This window comes from Corvus hawaiiensis, chromosome 17 (genome assembly GCF_020740725.1).
Source record: "Corvus hawaiiensis isolate bCorHaw1 chromosome 17, bCorHaw1.pri.cur, whole genome shotgun sequence".
In the NCBI taxonomy this organism is placed as follows: Eukaryota; Metazoa; Chordata; class Aves; order Passeriformes; family Corvidae; genus Corvus; species Corvus hawaiiensis.
The window spans coordinates 16,762,590-16,790,103 of record NC_063229.1 but is presented as its reverse complement, the minus strand read 5'-3'; the positions used below and the strand labels follow the sequence as shown (position 1 = coordinate 16,790,103).

The window sequence follows — 27,514 nt, the reverse complement described above, 5'->3', positions numbered from 1 at the left end:
AAGAGAGATCCTGCCTGAAGAAAGAGTGGTCTCTGTTTTTTTCCAAGCTGCTACAGAAACAAACAAAGGTAGAAAGGTAAAAATGAACAAAGGAAGGAAGGTAAAAAAAGCAGTTCAAAAGTCAAAGTCAGAAAGAAAGAAAGAAAGAAAGAAAGAAAGAAAGAAAGAAAGAAAGAAAGAGTCAGAAAGAAAGAGAAATAGAGAGAAAAAGGAATAGAGAAACAGAAAAATAGGGTTTGAGAGAAAAAGACATTGAGTTTAAAAGAGAATTAGTGTTGAAGAGAAAAAGAGAAACTGAGAAATAGAGTGACAGAGACATCCAGAAACAGTTAAACCGTGAGAAAAAGATAAAGAGTTAGAAAAAGTTAAGTGAGGAATAGACTGAAAAGTAAAGCAAAGCAGAGTAGCAAAGCAAGAAATACGGCGAAAAAATTACTAAACCACACCAAAGGAAGAGAGCAACCAAAAGGGGGGGAGGGGGGTATCTTTATTAGGGTTTATTCAACTTGATTGAGGGTTTTTTATTTACACTTCAGCAAAGCAAGTGGAAACAACAATGTACACAAGCACAAGTACAATCCATATGCACACTGGTCAAAGTCCAATTGACATACAGAGCAATATGTGCAAGTGCAGCAGCAAACACGAACACAGAGCAACACAAGCCAACCCCCTATCAGTACAATGTAACAATTGTTCTATTTCTGGAAAATTCATTACATTTTATTGTGCCAGGAAACCCAAAACAACAGCAGCACACGGAGAAGAAAACACTCATCCACCACACACCTCCTTCAGCTGACACACAAACCCACCCTCGCTCTCGTCTCGAGAGCACCCCATGGGAACGCGGTTCCCGGGAGCCCCAAAATCATCCCGCCTGACAAATCCCCGGCACGGTCGGCACCCAAACCCTGGCAATGAACGGCACCTCACAGACCGGCCGGGTCCCAGATAAAAAAACCCAGCTGGGAGGGAAAAAATCCCCAGCCAGCGCAGCTGGGTTGTTTTTACTCTATGTTTAAAAAGTAGCTGAAAAGCCTGAAAGGCAAAACTCCCACACACAAGGTCAGAACCATTCCACGCCCGCACTCTTCTCGCAGGCAGACAGACACAGTCACACACACACAGAGTCACACACCCTTCAGCTTACACCCTGACTGCAGCCCTTACTCAAAACATTCCAGCCAGGAAGATGCTCCGACACAGCTTCTGGATGCCGCTCCTCGACGTCGAACGGCGCGCGCCGGGAAAATCGGCAGCGTCGGTGACCGCGGAGATCCGAAGCCGCCTCGGGGACCTGCGAGACAACGGGAGGCGGTCAACGAGACGCCGAGGGCTGGGAGTTATTCCCACACCGGGCCCGTAAGTTTTCTACCCAAAAACCCATAGAAAAGAGATGAACCACTAAGTTTGATAACTCTTCTACTTAACCGTGACCCTACGTGCCGGGGCAGGGCAGCTCCGACCCTAAGCGGCACACGAACAAGGTGGTGCGCCCAATATAAACAAAGATGATGCAAGGGCTTGAAATAAATCTCCAGAAGATTAATTCTCGAGCCCGACACGCTTTGAGGCAGCGGAACCTACAGAACCACCGCAGTCACGTGAGAAGAGTCTAATACTCTCCAAAGAGAAGTCCAAGGGAATGGAACGTGAAAAGAAGGTGCTTATCAAAAGCGAGAAGGAAGATGGATGAGAATATCTTGTGTACTTCTTCTGGTCTCAAAAAGCAAAAATGTAAAGATGCCAGACTAAGCCCGATCTGAGAAAGTACGCGAGCAGAGACCCCCGCTGCCGATGTGGCCCAGAACGATGCCGATAAAGCATCGAGACATAACAAAGCCCTGTGACACACAAGACGATGGACACAAACTACATAACATAGACACAAACTAAATGGCACAGAGAGAAGTTGAAACTTCTGGGGAAGTAAACATTTCTGAAACATCTACCAACAATCCGTCCATATATATATTTCCATTCCACGGGACTCTTGGTTTGATATATGCGTGTTAACAGTAATCCCCGCTGTAGCAATCACCACTATGCATAATTCATTAATTCTTTGGAGTTGCTGAGTATCATCTTATCAGTCTTATTTTTTTCCTTGGCTCTGGTTTCGGGCTTTTTTTTTTTCTTCTGATAAGATTTTCCAGGAATGGGAAGACCCCCTGCATCCTTCCCAAACTGACCACCCAAACTACAGACATTCTATAGCATTACATTACACAACCTAGGCAAAGTTTTTCTAACATTAAGGAACATGAAAAAAGCCAACATCACAATACATTCATAACAATTATGGAACATGCGAAAAGCCAATACCACAGTACATTTATAACAATACCTCCCTTTTCCTTTCTTTAGAGATCATTTGGCTTGACCGCCGCCTCCTCGCCCGCCACCGCTGAGTTCTGCCGTGCCGGAGTCACGGAGCCAGTCCCCCGCGGCCCCAGCGCCTCCTCGCCCGCCGCCACGGAGATCGGCTGCGCCACTCCCGAGCTCGGCCGTGCCATCGCCGCCCCCGCCGGGGTCCCCCGGCACCGTGCAGCCGTATCCCTCCGCCGCCCAGCAACATCCCTCCACGCAGCGCAGCCCCGCCTCACAAGCTGCAAGAAGCGAAGGGAACGATGCAGCTCCAGTGGCAGGGGAGACAGGGAGCCGCTCTGCCGGAGCTGATCCTCCGTGCCTGAGGCGGCGCGGCCAGGCCGGTGCGGGAGCGGCGCTGCACACGGGAGCGGGCGCAGCGCGTGCGTGACTAGCGGCTCCTGGCGCCCCCTGGCGGCCGCAGTCGGTGCCCGTCAGGCGCGGGGCGGGAGCGGCCCCGGGACCCCGCGGGCCCCTCACATCCCCTGAGGGATCGCTGGGCTGGAGAAGCGCTTCGGGACCATCGAACCCAGCCTGTGCCCCATCCCCACCCTGTCCCCAGCCCAGAGCGCTGAGTGCCACGGCCAGGCCTTCCTGGGACACCTCCAGCGATGGGCACTCCAAACCTCCCTGAGCACTTCCAAGGCCTGAGCGCCCTTTCCATACGGAAATTCCTGCTGACGTCCACCCTGAGCCTCCCCTGGCCCAGCCTGAGGCCGTTCCCTCTCCTCCTGTCTCTGTTCCCTGGGAGCAGATCCCGACCCCCCCGGCTGCCCCCTCCTGTCAGGGACTTGTGCAGAGCCACAAGGTCCCCCCTGAGCCTCCTTTGCTCCAGCCTGAGCCCCTTTCCCAGCTCCCTCAGGAACTCTCCAGCCCATTCCCAGCTCCCTCAGGAACTCTCCAGCCCCTTCCCAGCTCTGTTCCCTTCCCTGGACTCGCTCCAGCCCCTCCGTGTCCCTCTTGTCCCAGAGCTGCCCCCAGCACTGGAGGTGCCCCAGCAGTACCAGCACAGGGACAGGCACTGCCCTGGCCCTGCTGTCACCCCGAGCTGGCACAGCCCAGGTGCCCTTGGCTTTGCCCACCTGGGCACACCCAGCTCGTGTCCAGCTGCTGTCCCCAGCACCCCCAGGGCCTTTCCCAGTTTTCCAGCCCCTCTTCCCCCAGCCTGCAGTGTTCCACGGTGAGCCAAGGGAAGGACCAGGCACTTGGCCTTGTTGACCCTCACACTGCTGGTCTCACCCCATGGATCCAGCCTGTCCCGATCCCTCTGCAGAGCCTCCCTGCCCTCCAGCAGATCCACATCCCACCTGACTCGATGCCATCTGTGAATTTACCGAGGATGCCCTCAATCCCCTAATCCAGATCATCAATAAAGATATTGAACAGGACTGGGCCCAGCGCTGATCCCTGGGGGACACCAGGCTGCTCCCAACTGGGTACGGCACCATTCCCACCCCTCCCTGGGCTGGCCATCAGCCAGTTTCCAACCCTGCCCAAGTGACCCTGTCCACGGGCTGCAGCTTTTCCAGCACAGCAGCACCCTGGGAGTGCTGGACTGAGGCACGGAGGCAAAATTCCATCCCAGAGAATAGCCTGAAAAAAGGAAAAGCATTGGGAAAAGCCACAGCGGATGCTCAGAAGAAACAATGCAGCTCCTGGGCCTGGCGCAGGGACAGGGAAATGTGTAACTCCAGCCCAGAGAACACATGCTGCTAGAAATAGCAACATCAGAACAGAAAACTGGATCCGCAGAGAGAATTAACTCCCTGCACATGTGAAACAGAATATTTGGGAGAGGTAAGAAAGCTCAGGCGAATCCCTGCCGTGTCCAAATGCTCTGCTAGAGCAGGCTGCACCTCGGCAGCGCGGCTGTCAGCACAGGGATCAGCAATCAGCGCTTGGATGCATCCATCCGTGCCGGGAAGAGCAGGAATCCGCTGAGCGGCAGCCAGGGCTCCCCTGCTGCAGGCACTGCTGAGTGGGACAAGGACATTTTTGTGACTGCCAAGCAGTGAACGGCAAAAATGGACAATTTCCGCTCCTGTCTCCAGGAAAAGCAGCAGGGATCAGGCCAGGGAGGAGGTCGCTGGCTCCGGGAAGGGATTTTTCCAAGCCGGGAATGAGCGCAGGCAGCAGAAGGAAGAAGCTCTGCAGGAGCTGCCCTGCACAGCTGGCCACAGCTGGCCTACGGGTGGCACAGCACCTCAGCAAAAGAGGCATTTAGTGTTTTTTAGTGAAAAAACCCCTTTTTCAGTGAGTCCCCAGGTGCTGCAGGGTTGGTTGTGTCCAATCCCACAGCCCAGAGCAGAGCAGTGGGACAGAGCTGAGGGAGGAACGCCACAGGGCTTATTTAGTCAGGATTTTTTCCTCCTGGAGGAGTTTCTGGCGGTATCAAGGGTTCCCTAAACTGCCTCCCTGCTCCATTATTTTATCCAGTTCATTTGGGACCACTCAGAAAATCCTGTTCCCCTCATGTCACCTGGCACCATTTGTTATCCTTGGTTCCAACTCTAGAGCAAACAGAAACTTCTAATTTAATTTAAATGAGATTCTATAACATTCAAGCATCAATTTTTACCACCTGCTCTTCCCTTTTCCTCTTCCTCACTTTTTTCTTTCCCTTTTCCTTTTCTCTTTCTCTTTTTATTTTCATTTTTCTTTCTTCTTCTTTCTGTTTTTCTTGCTGTCTCTTTTTCTGGTTTTATATCTATTTTTGGGTTTAATTTTATTTTTATGTCTAATTTTTCCTTTCCTTTCCCTTCCCATTCCCTTTCTCTTTCCCACCTCTTTCCCTTTCCCTTTCCTTTCCCTTTCTCTTTCCCACCTCTTTCTTTCCCTTTCCCTTTCCTTTCCCTTTCTCTTTCCCACCTCTTTCTTGCCCTTTCTCTTTCTCTCTCTTCTTTTTCCTTTTTCCATTTATTTTTCCTTTACTTAAGGAAATACCTCAGCACACCAATTGCCGTTTAATGCACAACTCAAAACTTTTTGGAAGCAGTAAATTCCGTGTTTAAGCTTTGATTCTTGGACAAGGAAATCAGGAACATCCAGGCTAGAAAGAAACTTAACGCACACATGCTGGAAGCCCTTCCCAGGCATGAACCACCTGGAATTCGTTCATGTCTTTGGGGAAGGTTTTGGATTCAGGTAAATTTAAGTTAATTGCTTCCTTGGGCAGTTTGTTTCTCTCACTAAGTCCAGATTATTAAAGATCTGGGATGAAATTTAAGATGCAGCTGTTGTGGACAGCTCAGGATGGGAAAACAAGGAACACAAGCAAGTTTGAAGGCTGGGAAGAGCAGGTGCCTTTTTACTGAAATATTAATTGCGACTACCAAACACACACAATGGCCAGGGCAGCCCAGAATTCTGCTCGAGAAGGGGCAGCACAGCAGAACCCCCCTGCAATGCAATAAAACACCTGGAAAAACATCTGGAGCAGTCCCAGAGGCTGCAGGGATCCTGCAGGGCTGTGTTGGGATCTCCCCGTGCAGTAATCCTCCTGCCACCACCTATCCCCGTCACTTTAGGATTCGATCGGTAGGATGCGTTCTTTAGGGGTTGAACCTTGGAATTCTTGGGGAGCAAAAGGTGCTGGGAGATGCTGCTTACCTGTGACGCATCCCCGGGCGCTGTGGGCTCTGTGCCAGAGGGCTCCAGGTGGGATTCCAGCTGGGATCATCCATGAAGCTCTTTCACAGCAGCAGGTGCCAGAATGCTGCAGCTGGACCCTGGAGAGGGTTGGAAAGCACTGGAGCACACCGGAGTGCTGGAGTCCCAATCCCTGGAAGTCTTCAAAAAACCCGTGGGTGTGGCACTTGGGGACGTAGTGGTGCTGGTTGAGGGTTGGACTTGATGACCTTTAAGTGCTTTTCCAACCTTAAAAATTCCAGGATTTTGGGATTTTTTTTTTCCTTCTTACCTGTACCTGGGTGCTGCCTGGCCAGGCATGGGCCACTCCAACATCACACCTGGATTTTCCAGAGGGAGGTTTCTCCCCTGCAGGTCCACAGGCTGTTCCACACTCTCCCAACAGCTGCTGCAGGGAAAACAGACACTTCCCATCCATACAGGGAGAATACTGGAAAATCCTTGGCTTGGTTAGTGCTGGGATTATCAAGGAATAACTCAGGTTTCTCTTCTGGGATGGAGATCATGGATCCACCATCCTCCTTTTTATGCCCTCATCATATCCCTCACCCTAAAAACATCTTATGGGGCTGGGCATCAACACATTAAAACACCAATTAAAGAATTAGTTAAAGCATTAAAGCTGCTGTCACCCAGCCCTTTGCAAAGCCCCTCCCTGCAGGCACAAATTCCCTCTCTCTGCTTCTTCTTTTTCTGGGGCTGCATTTTGGAGCAGCCCAAGCTCAGGGATCAATCAGGGAATAAAGAGGATTTTTTCCCTTCACCTCTGCTTCCCCAATCTCCTGTGGCCAGGGACATTTAACAGCCCCCATTTAAAGAGCTCTGACCTGCAGACAGCAGGAAAAAGCTGCTTTTTCCTCTGCTGATCCTCAGACGTGTTTTCAGTCCCTGCTAGGCGGCTCCCTAATTCCAGCCCTGTAACAAAAGGCCCATTTTAAACCCAATATTCCTATTTCAGGCAGACCTGGGGGGATTTTTGCTGCATTTGAAGTTCCTGGAAGCCTTTGGCGCTTTCAGTGATCCTGGATCCAGCCCAGCAAGAGCTGCCCCAGATCTGGGGCAAGGTGGAAAGAAGGGAGCAGATTAAGACCCTAATCTTGATTCCATCACGGATTTTTTCATCACCAGTCCTGGTGAATCACTTTCACTTTTATTATTCTTCCAGTCCCACTCTCCATCTGGGAGATAAGATCTTCTTCCCTGGGCTTTTTTTTTAATTTAAGGTAGATTGCACTGACACCTTCTGAAGGAGGATGGATTGACAGCTGAATGGATTTTAGTAGAGGAAACAGCTTTAAAAAGTCAGAAAAAATCTGTTTATGGCCCCATGAAAAAGAAAGTTGCTTTGAGCTGAAAACCTAAGGAGGCTTTAGGCTCTGTACAGTCCTGAATTAATGAGAGTTTCTGTTCTATTCCTAATTTTCAAAGCTTTTGCTTTTAAAGACAAAGTCCGTATTAATGTTTTGTTCCAGCCATTACCTGGCCTCGAAATCTGGGACCTCAGCCGTGCTGTTCCCTAATCCCAGGGATTACCCAGCCCTTCTTTCCCTTGCATCCTAAATACCACACAAAAAAAGGGCTGAAGGGCTCATTTCAATTTTATCTGCAGTGGTTTTATCTCAAAACTTCCTCGAGTGTTTCTCCATTTCTCTTTGAATCCGGGGGCGAGGGGAGCAGCTCCTTTGGAGCTGTGATTTTCCCAGATTTCCCAGGCTTTACAGGAAGGGGAGGAACCCAAGGTCGTTTCCCTCAGTCAGGAATTTTGCTGTGGGAATTCAGCTGCTCTCCAGGCAGTTCTTCTGTCAAACCATTAATCAGCTCGGAAAAGTTGATTAATCCACGTAGGGGCTGTGGAGAGAAGGATACAAAGGAACTTTTCCATGATTTTGGGGCTTGAAGAGGGAGTGAATTTCCCTCGAAGCTGGGAAGGGCCTGAGTGGGAGCAGGTTGGGAAGCAAATGTCCAAAAGGGGAAAGATGGATTTGTTTCACATATATTGTTGGGAATAAAGTCTCAAGCTTAGTAAAAGAACAACTAGTAAAAAAAGAGGCAAAGCCAGCTCAACAATCTAACTCTGTATTGACCCCAGTTCAAGACATGTATATGAAACTCAAACAACAATTTCATCCCCATCTCTGGTCTACCCTGAATTTCAGTGAATATCGATATAGTTTATAAATACTCCCTTTGCCTGCTACTCAGTCTTTCCCTGTCCATCCAGGGAGCAGATTACTCCATCCTTTGCTCCCGACTGCAGCTCTCCTGCCCAAATGCTGGTTCTCACAGACACTAACTAAGCAGAAAAGTACTACAATTGTTCACTTTTAAAGTAAAATTCTTATTACATCTGGCTAAATAATCAAAATAAATACAAGTATTGATGGTCACGAGGGGAAAGCTTTTTTGGAAGAGAAAATATCCATTTTGGTAGCACAGATCCCATTTTGACAGTAATGCACTCTTTTGGGTTTGGGAATCTTGCACATCTAAGACAGCTGAAAATTGGTATTTTGGAAGCTGATACTTGAAATTGGGCCATTTTGATATTTTTGGAACTTAATATTCTGATATTTTGAAATGGAATTATTTTGGTATTTTGGAACCTGGTATTCTGGTATTTTGAAACTAGGTTACTTTGCTATTTTGAAACTTGGTTTTCTGGTATTATAAAACTGGACTACTTTGGTAATTTGGGATTTGGTATTCTACTATTTTGAAAATGAGTTACTTTGCTATTTCTGAACTTTGTATATTGAAACTAGGGTACTTTTGTGTTTTCGAACTTGGTTTTCTGGTATTTTGAAACCTGGTTTTCTGATATTTTTTAACTTGGTTTTCTATTATTTTGGAACTAGGTTATTCTGGTATCTTGGAATCTGATTTTTTTTTTTTGGTAGGCTGGTTTTTTTGGTATTTCTGTAGGCGGGGGGAGGGTGGTATTTTGTGACATGGGCTTTCAGTTTAGTATTTTTGTAACCTGGGGGGTTGGTGTTTTGTAACCCGTGCTCGGCAGGAGCCTGTGGCATCCTAGTCCAGGCTCTTGGCTTCATTTGCCTTCTTCCAGTGCAATTATCCTTTCATGGGAACTGTTAAATCCCAGACTGCACAATGAGACACGCTTCTCAAAACAGAAGTAAATTCCAGCTATGGAAAACATCACTGCCACATTTAGAAGCACTTCAGCAAAGACCTCGGAAAAAGCAAAGGTGACGTGTGATTACCTGGGGCCCCAGGAAACTGAGGTGAGGGTGGGGAACAAACACATAGCAAACAGCTTCCACTGCTTCTTGCTCCAGCCACTACTGCAAGTGCAGCTTCCCTGGAATTTCACGTCCAGTATGTGTCTTCCAAGCTCAGCAGGTGAACAAACAGGTACTCCAGGATTTACTTCGTTGGTACTTCAGGCAGCACAGACCCTCCACGAGGAACTGGAATCCAAGGGCAGGTCTAAAACTGGTCCTTCCTCCCACTTGCTGCTCCACACTTTCTCCTTCTGGTAGGATGCAGGTGCCTTGCAGAGGCAAGAACACTGCCTTTCAATTCAGTAGAAAACCTGCCTGAAAAAAACAGGACACCGGGAGCCAGCAGCAATTCCTTAGTGTTTCTGTTCAATGCTGTTCTCCTGCTGCCTTTCTTCACGGGGCCTTTTCTGCCAAGGTCATTCCTGTATGATTTTATCTTGACAAATGCTTTAGAAAGTTGAGTTTCTTGAGAATTGTTTCATCCTGACGTTTTCAGTGCTGCGCTTGTCATGATCCTTTGCATGCCCTAACTACGCATCCAATTCAGGGAACACCAACTTAGCCCTGGGCCGGGAAATAAAAGACAACAAACATATAAAAATCATCCCTGCCTTGAGGGTGTTCAGGCCCGGGAGAAAGCTGTTCCCACCACCCTCTTGGCATCTTCCCAGTCTGAGTAACTCTGGAAATGTGCATCTGAACCCGAGTTACACAGATCGGGGTGTGTTCTGCACACCAAAGACCACAGCCCCAAGCACCAGGAGCCTGAAGATGCTCTGGATTACAATTCACAGCCTCGGTGAACCCTGCAGAGTAAAGCCAAGCGGTTTCTCCTTCTCCGACGGAGGAAAATGCATGACAGGGAGGGCTGTCCCAGCTGACCTGGCCCTCATGGGCAGCTGCGTCGCTGAACAGGATAATCCGCTGGGTCTTGCTCTGGTGCTGTAAAATACTACGTACCCTGTGGCTCTGGGGTTCAAAAGCTACTCTTAGGTCAGCAAAAAGGTCTCTGGCTGAGACAATCCACTGAATTCAATGGCAGATCCCAAAATCTGGTTCCAAGTGCATAAAAACCTACACGTACAAAAAGGTGCCAAGCACAGTGGAGTTAAAGGTGCTTTGGGCACCGGCTCCTTGAACTGCAGGGAAATGATCTCAAGTCTGGCTTTGGGCTGCTCCCCCCTGCAGCCTGTGTTCTCCACACCAGCCATCGTGCCTGGGAAGGCCAGGGGTTTTGGAGCCCCTCTGGGAACCCCCAGCCCCCCTGCCAGTGAGAAATGACACTGTCTGTGCCTGCAGCCCTCACCCCAATTTGTGTCGGTGGGAGGTTCCTGATGCGGCACTTGGGAACATGGCTAAGGGGTGGCCCTGACAGTGCTGGGGCAGCAGTCAGACCTGATGGTCTCAAAAGGCTTTTCCCGCCTCAGGGATTCTACGGGACATCCGGTGACTGACCCAGCTGCACAGACAGGCATGGGAAGCTGTTACACACAGATTATATTGCCATGAGCCAGAGCACTTCAGGGCATCCTTGAGCGAGTGCAGAGAGCAGGAAAAAAACACACTGTTGCACCATTTATCCTGCTCTGTGGTTTGCAAGTGGGGCATGAACACCATTTTGTTCTGTTATTTTCCTTGATCACTCCAAGGAAAATAACTATTGAGCTGGCAATGAAGATTCCACTTTCCTGATACTCCTGGCCCAGAACCATGGCCCAGCAGGCTTCTGTGGCAATCTGAATTATTTGTGCAGTTCAGAAGCTGCACATCCCTAAACTAATCCCTTGGGAGCATGAAGTTTCCCACAGGCATTTTGTACTTCAACGTGTACTTTCAGCACACTGGGACAATTTAAATCAGAATGAGGTCACTTTGTGATAGCACAGCATTAGATCAGAGATATCAAGAGACTCACCGGACAACATTCACTATGGACTCTCCATTCCCATTGTTCTGGCTGCAGCATCCTCATTTCTCACAGGTCTGTTTCAAGGACTCCCCTCAGAAAATGGATCGCTGGTCCCAGTAGCAAATCCCCAAGGGCATTTTTACTCCCTGCAAACCGCAGGAATGACTGAGGACAGGTTCTGTCATAGGAAAAGCAGAGGATTGTGATGATTACACAGCTTTCCCTGTGAGGGCTTCAGTTTCTACCTGCAGTCCCTGAGCAGCTCTGCCTTGGCTCCACCCGCCTGCTCCGAAATGCCTCCGTGGGGTTTAACTCCAGCTCTTTGGATCTGCCCATCCCCACCGACAGGCAGCACCGACAGCACAGCAGGGGAGCATCAGAACAGGTACAGCCAGGGGCACACCAAGGCCATCAGGTCCTGCAGCACAGCTTCTTGTGCTTCAGGTCTTCCAGTTTTTGGTACAGATTCACTGGAATTTAACCTTGTAAAAATCATGTGGCAACACTTAATGTTAACTCAGAAATTCCAGTGCATCCCTGCACCACTGGGATTCCGGCTACTGTACAAGCTGTGAGAGGCAGTGAACAAAGCAGGACCTTACCGGTAAATCAGGTGCCGATCTGTTCAGCCAACAGCAGCTGCAAGAAAGGTACTGAGCCAGCACCTCACCAATACTACACTAAAAGAAATGTCAACACCTTGAGAATCGCTTCAGTTTTGAATTCCTTAAGCAAAACCAAAAGTGATTTTCAGATGTTTAGCCAAAGTCCATCTCATTTTAACCAATTTCTGGGACTTGTTCCCAGCCTCCTGATGTTAATTTCCCAGTTCACACGTGGCTGCCAGCATTAGAGCTGGTTCTACACGCAGACACGCGAGGCTGCTGCGACTTGTCATTTCAGCAGTTCCTGGGAACGTGAATACAACCCACATCTCCCACCTGCTCAGCACGGAGTCCATCCGGCACTCACAGAGCTGCTACGAGCTGAAATTCTCCCTGCTCCCCCTCTCTGGGAAACCTTGCCTCAAGCTCTGCCGCCCCCCCCCCAGCTCTCACCTCCAGGGAAAGAGGAGCTGCATCCTTGCTGTGTGCTCCCGTCTCTGCACAGCTCCTGCCCTTTGGGGGAGCAGGGGGATGGCAAAGGCAGCTTTAGTGACTGTTTGGTATTTTCTGACCATTTTGAGTTTTCATGCATTTCCCGGGGGTGGGGTGTGGCCAGGAGCCCGGTCCGGCACCGCGTGGCGTCCCGGGGTCCTCGTCACGCGCGGCGCGGCACGACCGGCACAGAGACGTCCTCGCCGCTGCCTGCCGCCGCACGCTCGGCTCCTGCCCACCCCCGAGACCCCACACCGAGAGACTCCACGGAAAATCGCGCTGAAAGCGCCGGGTCGGCATCGAAATAGAGGTCGGGTTCAGGCAGCTGAAAAGACGCCTTTCGGAGAAGTGGGGAACCTTGTGGCACCATATTTGGTCCTTACCCAAAAAGCGCATGCGCACGGTGCCTCACCGGCGCACGGTGCCGCCAAAAATCGGCGTGCTGACCTGCTATCGTTGGTGTGGCATCACGTGACTTCCGCCCATCCTCGCCATCTTGGGATCTGGCAGAAGCCGCTTCCGGCGGGGCCGCCATCGTTTGTGTGGTACGGAAAAAGGGTCCCGCTCCTCAGAAAAGCTTTTTTTTCCGTCGCCTGAACCCAACCCCGACTCCGACGTCGACTCTGCTCTTGCACCATCCGCGTCCGCACACCGCAAAGCGCCGCGCAGGATCGGGCTGCAAGCGCGGGGTCGGGGTCGGGCTCAGGCAGGCGGGAGGACGCCTTTGTGAAGAGAAAGCTCCTGACGTTGAGCAATTTTTCCCTTCCACGAAGCGCATGTGTGACCGCCCCCCATCTTGGGAAGGACGGCGTTACCCGTGCCCAAGCCGCCATCTTGAGTGTGGCACAGGCTCACCGAGCGGCTGCAGTACGTCAGTACGTGCAGTTCTTATCACCAGGTGGCAGCAGCGATTTAAGTGCCAGCCACAATCTCAGGCTGTTAGACGGAGAGAAAAAAACTGAATACACTAAGCTATTTCTATTGCCTTCATAGGTACCATATTTTCTTCCATTTTCAAGCCTTTTCTTGTTTAATTTATATATATAAAAGTTATATTTGCATTTTTAAACCTTATATATCCATATTTAGGACTTCTTATCCTCGAAGATCCTGTATATAATACACTAGATACGGGGTTGTATTTTGAAATCCATTTTAATATAAATTATTAATTTTATATATATATAAAGGTAAGGAAAGCTACGGTTTTTAATATTTTCTGCACAAACACGCCCTCTAAACTTCCAGGCATTTTTGGGCTGTAACCTCCCTTTTTTGGGAGAACACCACCTAAGCCCTCTCATACCCTACTCACCTTCTCCTCCAATGCATCTTCACTCTCCAAGTGACACTGGGGTGCCCGAAATGACATCATCATCCCGCGGATTCCAATTCCCTCCCTTTTTACTCGTCCCCAAAGAAGGCAAAAACGAATCACACTAGCCCGGACAGCAGCATGTTTCTTTAATAAAGCCATTTACATTTGTGTACACCCCCCCTCCCCGCAAAAGGAGCATCTTCCAGAAAAATAAAGGGAGGGCAGCCCCCCAAATGGTCGAAGTCCCTCCCCAGCTCCCGCCTCACAGGCTGGCGGCGGCCCCACAGCAAAGGCGCAATGTGTCCGAGGATGGTGTCTCGTCTCCCTCTCAGGCTGTTCTCTGCCTTGTTCCTCCCGCGCTTCAGGCAGTGCCAGATGTCTCATCCCTTCCCTGTGACGCTCCTGCGGGGATATCACCCTGCGCGGCTGGAGAAAACGGCTGTACGATGGTCGGAATCTGTGCTCACAGACCCGCCACGACAGCTCCAGCCCTCGCGATGGTGCCGCACGTCTCACTGGCAGGGCCAATGAAGCCCAATGTAAACTGTGAAAATTTTAAGAGTAACATGAAAATCGATTTTTTTGTTTTGTTTTGTTATCCTGCTCTCTCACGGCTGCGGCCACAGGGAGAGCAGCTCCAACATGTACAAACACACACTGCACACAAACAAAACAAGAACCAAAACTCCCTGAGAAACCCGAGTACAGGATCAAGGATACAATCAGGACCCACAGCTGGAGGTCAGCAGAAACAAGGGGGGAAATCGCACGACCCAGGGCTGGTACCGCACTGTATTTTGAACTCTAGTCCGCAGTAAAACGCTCCTTATCATACAGATACGGCATCGCGTGACCTCTAGCCGCATTGTGCAAGTGCCGCCGGAACGTGCCTGGGGTTGCGCGGCATAGGCAGCTTCCCCTGGGACCGCTTCCTCCTCCCCGCTTCAGCACGCCCTACCGCGGAGAACGCCGCGATGCAGAAGCGGCACCGGAGCGCTGCCTGACGGCTCCGGCACCGGGCCTGGCGCGGACTACAAGTACCATGAGCTCCCACGGGAAGAGGGAGTGGGTCCCGTGAACGCCCGCGCGGAGCCGCACTACAGCTCCCACAATGCCTCACACCGTCTGGTGTCTCCACTCCGGTCCCGATTTAAATCCAGGCAGTGAGGAAAATGGCGGTGCGCGGCTGAGTGTGGGGGAGACGGAGATGTACCTGAGATTTGGCGCATTTCCTAGGTGAGTGGGGTTTGGAGGGAGGGAATGAGTAATGAGTGGAGGGAGGAGAGTTCTAGTTCGCGTTCCTCTGCTTCTAGTGCTGGGGTGGGACGGGGATGGCGGAGGGAGCGCTGCCCCTTGCCAGGGAAGGGCGAAGCTTGGGGGTGGCCCTGAGGGGCGGCTCTTTTCTGTCTCTCGCCCCCCTCCTCAATATGAACGTGGTTGCCTGAGGGGAGGAGGAAGGGGAGCGTAGATGGGTTGTGTGAGGAGTATTCCTAGGGCTGGGGATGAGGGGGTTCCCCGAGCAACGTGTGGCTGCCTTTACCTCTTTCTAGCTATTGTAACTTTACTGGCGACTGAGTTGGAAGGAGCATTCCTGAGGCAGTGGCGGGGAATTGATGTGTGGAGTGAAGGCTTCTCGTATCGCTGTGTGATGCATATCTAAGTACGGTGATTTTGGGTGGAGGTTCCTCGTAGAATACAAAGAGATCTGAGATCGCTGTGGACTTGGCTTTAGAATCGTCTGACCCACGGTTTCTCAGCCTGAGCAGAAGCGGGGTGTGGGTGAAACGCCTCGGTTAGAATGGCCCCGTCTGCCATTCATTTGGGTTTATCTGGTACTGAGGCGGTTCCAAACACCTTGATAGCTGCATTCTCCTGGTCATCCTGTAGCCTCGGTAAGTTTCAGAGCTGACTTCTCTTGCCTCCTTATCTCTGGTAATAAGAGAAGGGATGAAAAATACTGCAAATGAAAGGTTCATTTCCATTCCTCTTACCTCTTTCTGCCTCGTAGCTGTAATGAAACTATGTTTTTGAGGGCTGGAGATGATGCGTTCTCCCTCCCCACCCCCCGCCCCGAGGTCGCATGCCACTTTAGTTGTTAGTGTTTCTGGGATATAAATAGGGTGATTATGAGTTAGAATGTAGCGTGAGGTTGAGATAATTCCCACAATTCTCTTTCTTTGGTTCTAAAGTTGGTTTTGTTTGTGGTTTCTGCTCCCGCTCCTAAGCACAGTCAAGTTTTCCTTTCAAAGCGAAGCTTCTGAATTTGTCAGCTCATCTTCAGACTCATTTGAATCCTCAGTATTTCCTTCCTCTTTTAGATAGAAGTTAACAGAAAACAGTATGTTGGATTCTAACTGGAATAACAAGACAAAACAAAAGGAAATCTGAAAGTGTGAGGTATGGTAATACCTAGCTATATGGTATCTGTAACACAGTTAAAATGGACTCTTACAATAAGCTTAAAATTCTGTCATTGCTATTGTAAAAATAAATATTTTCTCATGGAACATTTTCATCTTAAAATGTGCTGCTTCACATGAAACAAAGTTGTATGTTCTGCATATAAAGTATAGCTTCATAGAAACAAATAGTATATGAGTGAAAACCAGGGAATAAGAGCTTGGGTAGAGGAAACAGACAAAACTGGGTGGTTTTGGGGGGTTTTGGGCTTTTTGTTTTGTTTCAGTTTTGTTACTTTTGTTTTTTAAACAAGATTGTGCGTTATAGCATGCGGTCATTATATTTACTCTTAATTGCTGTTACAGTGGGCTGTTCAATTGACTGTTGTAAAGAATTTCTTTCAACTCTGTTACTACTACTGTGGGGGTTTTTTTTTAACTAATACCAGTGGATTTGATGGATTCTCTGCTGTGATGTGAGGATAGAGGCTGTGGGATACAGGAAGTGATAGAATAAACCCAGCATTCAGCCTCACTTTAAGTACTTCTCCTGATTACAATGTGTTGTTTCCAGTCTGATTTTATTTGGAATATGACTTGCGTGCATTTTGGGCTTGCCTGTGGCTTTGTGTTTCTTTTAACTGTTCATTTGAAGGCCTTCTTCATCCTGGCTTTGGATTTATTAACTTGGAAGTTTTGCATTGCCTAGTTATCTTTTTTTTTTTTTTTCTTTTTTTGCATTGTATCAGTGACGTGTACCCTAACGTATAGCTGAGACAAAATGCAGATTAGGAAGGAGAAGCAAATCTGTTTTACAATGGAACCTTATCTTTTGATCATGGTGGGTTTTTTTCCTTAATAATGGACAAGAAATCACAAAATCTTCAGGATTAATCTCTGTGGTACAGTTTCATAGCAAAGGGGATGTGTGCTTTTAATTTTGAAAAACTGTGGGAAAGAAAAGGTGTCTCGATTATATTTGCCTGCATAATTAAAGCATTTGTAGCATGTGAAAAGGTATTGGACACTACAGTCTGACACTGGAGGTTGCTTCAGTTCCTGCATTTAAATTAGTCTCTCTCGAAAAGGTGATCTTAAATGACTGCATTTCATGTTCAAGCATTTTGAGTATTTAGAAACATCTTAGATATTCTTCTGACTTGCTTTAATTAAAAAAAAAATGGAGGAGAGGGGGAGGGGAGGAATAGTATCCTTTATGACAAGGGTATGAAAGGGTGGTGAAGAATATCTAACCCGAATGCTGGGGCAGCCTGCCTATGTAGTTTTTTTCATTTGTTTTTCTCCCCTTCCCCTCTGGCTAGATCTATTGATGTTTCTAGATGTAGTGTATTAGGAAAGAGGCAATTACAAAAGAATTTAACTGCTACTAATTTAAATCTGCTATGGAATTGTATTTCTACTTACTCTGATTTTTGTATGCTGCGTTCAGTTGAGCGAAGGTACATCAAATTATTTTTTGCACCATATAAAAGCGAGGTATATTTCAGATGGATCCTGTTACTTTAATAATACTTAACTGGTGACTTTTAAAATTTACAGTTATCAATAAGCTGATTTTTGAAAAGTCAAACAAAATTACCTTGCCTTCAATCTCATAAAGGATTTTTAATCTTTTGTGTGCAGTGTGTCTAATAACAGCATGCCCTGCCTCACTGCAACCTCCCAAGGTGAAAGGTAATGGGACAGCGACTGGGTTTGGCGACTTCTGTTGCCGTATCTTTTAATGGAAGGGTTAAGTAAAAGACAATTTACTTGAAAAAAAAAAAATAGAAATACATGTTCTCTCCAATATTTTGGGGAAACTATTGTTCAGAACAGTCAGTCAGGAGAAGAGTTCTCTGTTGGTTTTGTGTGAGTCTGAAGAACTAAATAAATCTAAATCAAAGGTAGCATTCTTCTGGTTTTGCTTTGTGCACTCAATTTGTAATTCTAACACTTTGCAGATTGCCCTGTAGAGTATATTAACATCTCACCCTTGCTGTGTTTTATCATCACATTCTCTGGAGGCTAGTAAGTCACAGAAAAAGGTAAACTGCTACTTGCTTTTTCCTGCTGTGTGTGCCTGAGGAGGTAGCTAATATGGTCTATGTGGATAAACTTTTTCTAAAACCTTTTAGACAGCCATCAGGAGCATACACGTGCGTGCATCCACACGTAGTCAATCAGTATATGGAAATGCTATATTGGCTTTTTTGAATCTTATGGAACAAGCAGTAAAGCTTCAAAAATTATTTTATTGTATCAACAATGACAACTCTAAAACGGTTTTTCATTTTTGGCAGCTTACATCTTAAGGAGATGATTTCAAACAAAAACTTGCAGTTTCTTTGCCAGTGATAGGGATAGGCTTTTCAGGCATCTTCCCCTATAATAATTTTTCTTTCCCCATAAAGACTAGGCTAGAGAGGTTAGGTGGAAATAAGGAATTATGACTTGGTTTGCAGTTCTTTTTGTGCTTGGTCCATCTTTGCTGCTGCAATGAACTAAAGCAGACATAGCAGCATCTTTTGTTGTAGTACCCTCCTGGTTTTATATTCTATGGCAGCCTTTTTGATATTCAGAGTAGAGATTTCTGGCTCAATGGGCAGAGGTCAGTCAGCATATTGCTTAACGTTCTTAGGTAGTAATTGAAAGAATCCTCTCCTAATCAGTATTTCAAGTATTTATCTAGTCATCGATTCAAAGATAGCGCTAATGGCAACAAAAGCAAGAGTACTTTATCTGCAAACTGTTCACTTGATTAAAATAGAACAAAACCGACATAATCTGTTAACCTAGAAAGTACATTTGATCCCCCCTTTAGAAGGAAGGCAGTTTCTCTAATCAGTGCACAGAAAACTGGAAAAAGAAAACATCTTCACTGGCCGAAGTAGCTTTCAAAGACTTTTGTATTACAGCTGTAGGTCTTCTGTTGAACCTTCTAATCTTTGGTGATGTATTTTCAAGGCCAATGAATAAGATTGGTAGAGGTGAGGTGTAGAACTGGTACTAGCAAACTTGCCAGTCTTAAGAGAAACAATAAGCAGGTAGTAGGGATGATGAGTGGGATTCAGGACAATGGAAAACGAGTGCAAATTTGAGAAAGTTGAAGGAGTGCCATCACTTGATAGGAACAGAATAGCTTACGTTGTCATCCACCGTGATTTCTGTTCAAATGTACAGCTACGAGGCAGCTTTATCAAGTGCTTTGTCTTCTCTTGCCCATCTGTCTGTCTGTAGCTGAACGTCAAGTGACCTCTATCAAGATTAATACACAGTATGATAATATTTCAGATTGGCCAAGCAATGCTTTTGGTATTTGAGCAAAATTTTTTCCTTCCCTCTCATCTTAGCCCTGCTTTACAGCAATGAAACTTTAAATGAAAGAGTCTGTTTAGGCAGAAGTGGAAGGTTGTTTGAGCAGTATATTTGAGAGAGCTTTTTAAAAATCTTTAAAAGCAGTGGAAATTTCCAGGCTTCACGAAAGAAGAAAAAAAAAAAAAAAAGCCTTTAGGGTCTGGTTTAATAACTGCTTTGCAAGAAGAGAAATATGAAAAGGAACCGCAGACATTCTGGATGTCAGCCTGAGAAATTTTCCACTGTTTCCTTTAATAACATGCAGGCATGCTTTTATTGCTGGAATTTCAGTTAGGCATCCCTTCCTGACTGAAACTTCAAGCTATTTGGTGAGCAAGTGCTTGCTGAAAATCAGTTGTCAAGAAATAAATTCTCACATGCAAGACTGCGCGTAAACTACTCTCATGGTGGGTATCAACTACTGATTACGTTAATCTTCAGTTTCTCGTTTTACAGTGTGTTAACTGTTCCTATTACTACGTGATCGCTGCTAGGTGACAATACATCTTTTCTTGCTTCCGGTAATTCTAGATTAGCATTTCCAGTAAGGCCTGTCTGCTGCTAAAATAGAAATCTTAATTATCCTATCTTTAATATACAAAGGAAGAAAGACATTAGGAAACATATATTTTGTCAAAGAGTTAACCTTAAAGATTATTTAATGGTTATTTTTAAAATTATTGTAGTTTCAGATACAGTGGTGAAAATCAAACTGAAGGGATCTACAGGTTCAATCTCATTTGTCTACCTTAAAGCTCTTTTCTGTGTAAGTTGTTCTTGTTCACTAAAAGCTGCCTGACCTTTCTCCAAGATGTAGAGGACTCTGTACTTGGAATGTGTCTTGTCTTTCTGTCACTACAGATATTTATCGTTGACTTATGCTGTTTTAGGTTAGGGCCTAAAGAATCCTTCATCTATTGGGTTGAGGTTTGTCTTTTTTCTTAAATGCTGGGGTGGGAGCTAAGCTCTCACTTTACTGTACTGTGTAAAAAGTAAGCAACATCACAACAAACTCTTGTCTTTCTAGTATTAATTGAAAATTTAAAACCAGAACCCTTTAAATGCATGTTAATGGAATGTTGTCTTTTTAAGACAGCATAGTACACTTCCACAGCTCTCAAGCCAAGTCAGGGCTATTGTGCTTCCTTTTCTGTTACCTCTCTTTCCCTTGCTCTGGGGCTGAGTCTCTTGTCATCAGCAAACAGATTTTAACTCAAAATTGCCCATTCCCTCCTTCTTGCCAACAATAAAAGTTAAACCCCAAAACAGACTTAACCACCCAGGCAACTCCTGGCTACCATCTTACCCCTAGTTGCCCAAACGCCAGTACAGTGCAAGGGGATGGGTGGGATGGGACTATAGTAGCCACAGTCGTGTCAAAATGTAAACTAGAAGGAGTTCCTCTAAGAGTCTGCTTCTGAAACAAATGTGATAGAGAAGAGAGACTCAAGTGGTGCCTGAGCATAGACTGAATTCAGCACCCTCTGTAAACCCAGGGGCTGTAACGGGGAAGAGTTGGATGAGACACTGATTGTGTTGTTGCTGGTAGTTCTTTACCTACTGTATCTGCATTAGAAAACTAATTTCACTTAAGTCAATAAGGATTGAGTAGATATATTGAATGCTGTCCTGACAACTGATGTTGAGTGACCTGCTGCATTTAATGTGTATTTTTTACTAGTGTAGAGCATACACATATTGCTAAGCAGACTAACTGACTGAAGGGGATAAATACTAGAATAATGTTTATTTTGGAGTAGAATTAATGTCTTTAATCTCTTGAATGGACCACATCTGTAAGGGCTCGGAAGGTCACCAATCCCATGCTGTTTGGTTTAGGGTTGAAGGATTTTTAACGGGACTCTAGAATTAGAATATACTAGGTTTTGTTAGGAGAAACTACTTCTTTTGCTTTTTTCCTATACTGTTGTAATCAGTGGTGCTTCATAGGTGGTAAGGGAATTCGTGGTTGCTAGGCTGAGGTTTAAGGACTGAGAATGGGACTAAGATCTTTAATAGCTGCTGGTGTGTGCGTCTAAATGAACCTGCAGAGTAGACTGACACACTTGCCAGCATTTACAGGATTTGGGCTTAATACTCTAGTTTTCACTTCCATGAAATCAAGGTTCATATTTTTGTCCAAGGATCTTTTTATGTGGGAAAAAAACAAAAGGGGAGGGGAGAAGAGTAGAGAACGTCTTTTGTGTACGGTATACCAAGAGTGCCTTTTGTGTCTAGGTCTAGATAGTTTTCAAATTAACCTGTGCAGCTAGGCTAAAGTGAACAACTACATGCAAAGCTGAAGACAAATTATTGTACTCTCATAAAAGTTTGTTTATTGTAGGAAGCTACTACTAAGTAGAAATATATTCTATGTTTATATGAACACTTGTTCAGAAAGAAGCTATCAATGCCTGTAACACAGATTTATAGGACACAGGTCAATTTCAAATATATCCACCTTACCTGCAACTTCATGGAAGTGATGAAAGTGGGAAGAGTGGCACATAAGAGTAATTGACTTTTTTTTAAGCTCACGTGACAGTGTTTCTCAACCTCCAAAAGCAGCACAGCTGAACCCTCTTACTGTAACACACAGCTGCAGAAGTTATTGTTATTATTAATTTTTTTTTTTAGGGCCCTGTTTGATGTCTGCTTAATATTGTCTGTGAGCTTTTTTCCTGTTTTCTGTCTACCTTTATGTTACACTTATGCATGCAGGAGATCCTCAGTCAGTTTTCAGGGCAGATACTTTATTGAGTTAAGTAGGGATCAGACTTTTTTAAGAGTGGAGTGTCCAAAAGTCTTATTTCAAGTGTGTGACTTGTATCTGGAATTACCTTTTAGCTGACATGCAGGTTTCACTGCTATGGAAGTTTAGCAAATGTTTCTCTAATTTATGATAACGCAAACCTATGACGTGAGCTGACTTTATCAGAGGCAGAACAGTCCTAATACTTGTTTCTGATTAGAATCCACAAATGTTTTACCTGGAATAGGATCTCTTGAACATTAACAATCTATGAAGCGTCTGTGACTGGCCTTTCCTGTTGATTTGAGTTTAAGGAAAAAAATAGTGTCTTGAAAATGCAGTTTAGCTATAAAGTAAACTTTAATGTCTGAGTAATAGTTTGCTATAATTAACTAATAATCTGTTCATTAATCCTCTGTCTTTAAACAGAACTGGTTGTCCTTAATGTTTCTGTTTACTAGCACTCTTCAAGTTTACGTGTTTCATTGTTGACGTTTCAGTAATGAGTCACCTTTTTCATCCTCTTTCAGAGCTCACAAGAACTAGTAGCACACTGTATAGAGAGAAACCCTTTGGGGCAACATTATTCCTTAGTGCAAAGTTGGCTTGAAAGCTTTTTCAAGGTGATGAGGTTGCACATGTGAGACTTGGAGTATTCTGGCATGCAGCAGTAATTCATTGTGCTTGCATTTTGCATTAAGTTTGATATAGCAGGGTTCCATTAACTTTATCTGTTTTAGAGAATCTGGAAAAAGATGTCAAACTTACTTTCTAGGTTACATGCTATTGCAAGGTTTCTTCAGTAGACTCATTTCCTTGACCAAGAACTGCTATCTGGATTAACACAGTGAGTGAAGTACCTGTAACTTTCAGTAATACATTATTTCAGGGTACTTTATTTAACACTATGTGGACTTGTGCATATATAACCTTAGCCACTTGATTTCATACCTAGTATACAGGGTCTACCACAGCACAAGTTTTTTTAAATAATTCTAAAAAAAACCCGATACAGTAGTTTCTTCCTTAAATATTGAGACACTAGTAGAGGATAGATGTATTTACGATGGATCTGTTTCACCAGAGTGGTGGTGCCAGCTGAGGATGTACCTCAGTTGTGGTGGTGTTACTGTAGCAACTGCCTTCTAAGAGCAGTCTCAAGGTCACTGATCGGTTGTACCATGGAGTGCTTCTTGCTTAAGCAAAATATCTACACCAGACAATTCCAGAAATGATAATTCTGCTTTAAAAAAGCAACAACAGGGATGCAAAGTAGTATTTTATTTTTGGGTCAAGGGAAAGGAGATTGTCTTCCGTTACGCTGTAGATTCATCCATTACATAGTTGAAGAGTATTATGAACATTGAGAGGCAGATTTTAATTCGAATGTGAGTCCTAAATAATTTAATATCAATGACTGAAAAATGTCACATTTAAAAGCAAAACAAAACAAAAAGTAGAACCTGTAGAAGTTGAAGAATTCGAATAGAAATTGGTGACCAAGCCTGAAGTTTCTCGTACAAAAATGACTGCTTATACCGGTGAAAATTTAGACAAGATGGTGAAAACTTACACTGAACTGGGAATTCAGAGCTTCTCATACTTAAGAGCTTTTTAAATGAGACGTTCAGATGCATGCTCTTACCTAAATCCTTGTGTACGTAGTCAGAGAATGTCAAATACATTTGAGAGCATTTTTAGTCTAAGGTGCAGTGATTCACAGGTAAGGCTAAAGAAGGGGGTGGTTCGTGAAGTTGAACTTGTGTCTGAAGTTACAATAGATTCTACTATACTGCACGCATAAGATTGAATTGACTAGGCTAAAACACTCAACATGGTTTTCTGAAAGTGAATGGGTAGACTTGTGGGTCAGGCTTATGTCTGTATTTTTCATGGCATTTTGCAGTAGTTACGTCTATTTAAGAACTGTCCAAGAGTTCATGAGAGAAAGACACTGATATTCCACAGCTGTTACAGATTTATTGAGGATTCAGCTATTTGATATCTTCAAAAGCAGGTCAGCTAAGATCCTAGGCAGTAGGAATGTTTTATTCCAATATATGTACAGGCTATAGCCAAAAGTTTCAAGTTTAGGCACATTACTTGCCTTGGCAACCTCAAAAGCTTTTTTAAGTTCTTTGCAGTCCCACAGCTGATTCAGCTTTCTAATGTAGTATTTTGAACAAAAGGTTGGATACTTTCCTATAGTCAGACGCGCTGCCCTGAAAGCTTTTCTAATATGGAGCCTTGATATTTAGTAATTCTAATCTGGTCTAGGCTTTTTGTTTTTCTGGAATAATAAACTTGCAAAACTTTCAGACTTTTCTTCCTCCCCAAATACAGTTAGCAAGGAGTTTCACCACAGACTGATTCATTTAGAAAAGATTTTCATGTGCTGTTATGGTTAAAAACAAGCAAGGAAAAAAACCCAAACAACTCAAAAAAACTGTACATGAAATAGAATGTTTTTCTTCTAGAGTTACGCTGGCTCCGTAGCATCAACAGTGGAAAAAAAAAGTAACTGACAGTCCTGGACAGACTTTAGCTGTATCATTTGAAACAATGATACAGCTAGAGCTATTGGTTAGTGTAAAACAAAACCAAAGCCACACCCACAAAAGGATACAGCTGAAAAGTGGCTTGTTCTAACTTGCCTAGTATATACTAAGACAGCATTTTTAGCATATTTGTGCTAAATTAAAGGCCCTGAGCCAACGATTTCAGAAACTGGTCTGACTTTTCTCTGTATGCTTGCATTTCAATATTATTCTAAAGAATCTGAGGAGACATGGAACAGAATTAAGCAGCTGCTTAAGGTCTAACTCGAGATTGGCCACCGTCACAGAATCACAGAATGGATAAGGTCGGAAGGGACCGTCACAGTGGGTCGTCTGGTCCAACCTCCCTGCTCAAGACATCCTAGAGCAAGCACATTGCACAAAATTGTGTCCAGACAGTTTTTGGATATCTCTTCTGTGAGGGAAATAGTCAGTTAGTTTGTAAGTGGTGTGTCACAGCTGGTGGAATTTACATTAAGATTTGTTACATAAGACAATATGGTAGACACGTTTTGCAGAACAGATGAAGCAGCTTTTATTTTACATTGAAACTTTCTTAACTCTCATGAGAGGATACAGCTTGTTAAATACAGCTTGGTCAAAACAACTAGTTTTCCAGGAAAGTTGTGTCACTTTTTTGAAGTAAGTCTGGAACAAGCCTAAGATATAGAGCTGTTCACCCACATTTCTAATCAACTTAAATTTCTTCACTGGCAGCTATCTTAGTAGTTCTTTCCTCATTCTAGGTGAAAGAGAAACTTCATGACAAAGGCTGCTAGAATTTGGCATTACCTTGAATCTGCTTTACTCCATGCAGTCCTACATTGTCTCTGTTTGTCAAAAGCTAAAGAAACAGAAGGACAAAGCACAGATCAAGCATCAGATAAAAAAAAAAATTAAAATGCTTTAATAGTTTTAAATAAGCAGAAGTTACAGCTTCTAGAATGAAGCTGTTTCGGTGGTTTTCCATTTGGGATTATTTGTTCACCTTGGGTTTGATGCCATATATCCAGATGTGACTGACCTGTCTCGAGGCAAAGTTTACTACAGCACTTTTCTATTGTTCAAGCTTAAAAAGCTATTACTGTCATCTTGTAAATATTAAGTTCTGTATTAGTTACAATTTACTGTGACAAGGCAGAATTTACTGATGTCAGAATTGGCAGAAATTAGTTTAATCCTCTCAGAGAAATTAAGTTATTGCTTACATGCAGTAAAATAACATGAAGATGGTCCCTAATTCACTGTTTTCCTAGCAGTCATCTGAAGCAGTTTCAGTATCTTCCATATGTATGTAAATACATCACGGTATCTGCTGCTTCTAAATCTCTACAAAAAACCAGATAGTTCATATAGCCTATAATTCTTCAAAGAGTTCTGGCCTTCAGTCAAGGCTACCTTGCAGTGTTGGGGCTCAGACATACAGGAGCGCTCAAAACCAGTTTGTTACCTCTTAAAGGCTAGCTAGCAGATGCTCATGCCTCTTCCCTATTTGTTAGCCTTCTTGAAGTGCAGTTGTATCAGGACATTTTCAAAGGGATTGTCATTCAGTTCACTATTATGTCAACTCCTAGTAAGTCTGTCGTGAGTTTGGCTGGGTTGCTTTGATCTCGTGAAATGCTTTAAGAAGTATCTTGAGTAGCTCTTACAGCAGTATCCTAAATTTCACTTTTAAAAAGGCTTTCTAAAGAAATTGTTGTATTAGTGTCAAACTACATGGATGTGAGGATTGTTACTCTGTGACCTAGAGCAAAATGGGAGTCCAGATTTTTTTTTTTTTTTTTTTTTTTTACTTTTGGAATGAAACATGCTTATGAAATACACCATGATAAAGAAAAAATAATAATAGCAAGCAATTAATTGCTAATTTATAAAGCCTTAATTTGGTATACTGGGACAATGGGGGATTGCATTAGTTGACTAGGTCCAAGTAATTTTTATGGAATCACTTGTTGGGCTACTTTTTTTTTTTTAAAGTAATTATATAAAAATTTCAACATCTGACTTCCTGACTGCTTATAATCCTTTCTCACGTATTAAGTTACTGCTAATGAGAATGCTAATGACTAAAGTTAAAAATAGAGCATGTTGAACTTTACATGAACCTTAATATCTTTTCCAGCTTATGTAAGGATTGTATTGTGAATTGTGTATTGTTTAATTGGTTTCTCACTGATTAAAAGTACTAAAATTACTGCCACTGCTTTGTATATTTGCTTTACAAATTTGCTTTACAAATTTGATGCAAAGTTCAAGCTTGAGATGGGATTTCTAAATCTTAGTGAGACTTTCTCTTCCTGAAGGCAAAATGTATTGCTGAAGACATAAGACAACTGAAATGTGTTTATTGTCAAAGCCTAAAACAAATTTACTTTGTTTATCTGGGCTTTGGATAAAGCTAGCGTGGCAGATGAGATATTTCACTATAGTGTTAGATGCTGAGGCCTTGCAGAAGTTTCCAGTGTTCTTTGAGCTTGGTTTTACATGTATCTTTATTCTGCTTATTGCAAACTCATTTATTGACTTAACTGGTAAGTTTGCTAAATACGTTATAGAAATAAGGTTGACCTTGACTGAAGCAATTCTGCTCTGAGCAGAAGCTTAATGCATGAAGATTTGGTCAACTTCAAGAAAAAAACTCAAATCCTTCTTGTTCTGGTAGTAGATTCTAGTGTGGCTTGGTTACCTCTGATATTTTATTCTTGTCTTCTATAAATGAGATCTGGTAACCACAAGTAATAATTGCAGTCAGAGTGGTCATTGAAGACGAAGCTGTGGTGATTTAAGAGAACTTACTTTTCAGGATGACTGACTGGATGTATCGCCAGCACTTGGGTTAGGAGACTTGTCCTTACTCCAGTGAT

General features: G+C 44.6%; 2 protein-coding genes across 5 annotated transcripts in view; one reads left to right on the top strand and one right to left on the bottom strand.

The window, feature by feature from the left end:
• Positions 1 to 451: 451 nt before the first annotated feature.
• LOC125334541 (uncharacterized PE-PGRS family protein PE_PGRS54-like) lies at positions 452 to 9,345 on the bottom strand. The gene is made up of 6 exons (XM_048321465.1): positions 9,240 to 9,345; positions 6,846 to 6,933; positions 6,290 to 6,406; positions 5,980 to 6,098; positions 2,351 to 2,612; positions 452 to 1,300 (listed from the first exon to the last, which is right to left on the bottom strand). The coding sequence occupies exons 3-5, from the start codon at positions 6,331 to 6,333 to the stop codon at positions 2,374 to 2,376; spliced, it is 402 nt and encodes a 133-aa protein (XP_048177422.1). The 5' UTR covers positions 6,334 to 6,406; positions 6,846 to 6,933; positions 9,240 to 9,345; the 3' UTR covers positions 452 to 1,300; positions 2,351 to 2,373.
• A 5,145-nt stretch (positions 9,346 to 14,490) lies between these two features.
• NCOA3 (nuclear receptor coactivator 3) overlaps positions 14,491 to 27,514 on the top strand; it is a 63,101-nt gene continuing 50,077 nt past the window's right edge. For 2 of the 4 annotated variants that reach the window (XM_048321453.1, XM_048321452.1), the window contains exon 1: positions 14,493 to 14,820. The gene's annotated coding sequence lies outside the window, so the exon portion shown is untranslated. Of the gene's footprint in view, positions 14,821 to 27,514 lie in introns of all 4 variants that reach the window. The other 2 variants (XM_048321456.1, XM_048321454.1) reach the window with 2 other exon arrangements.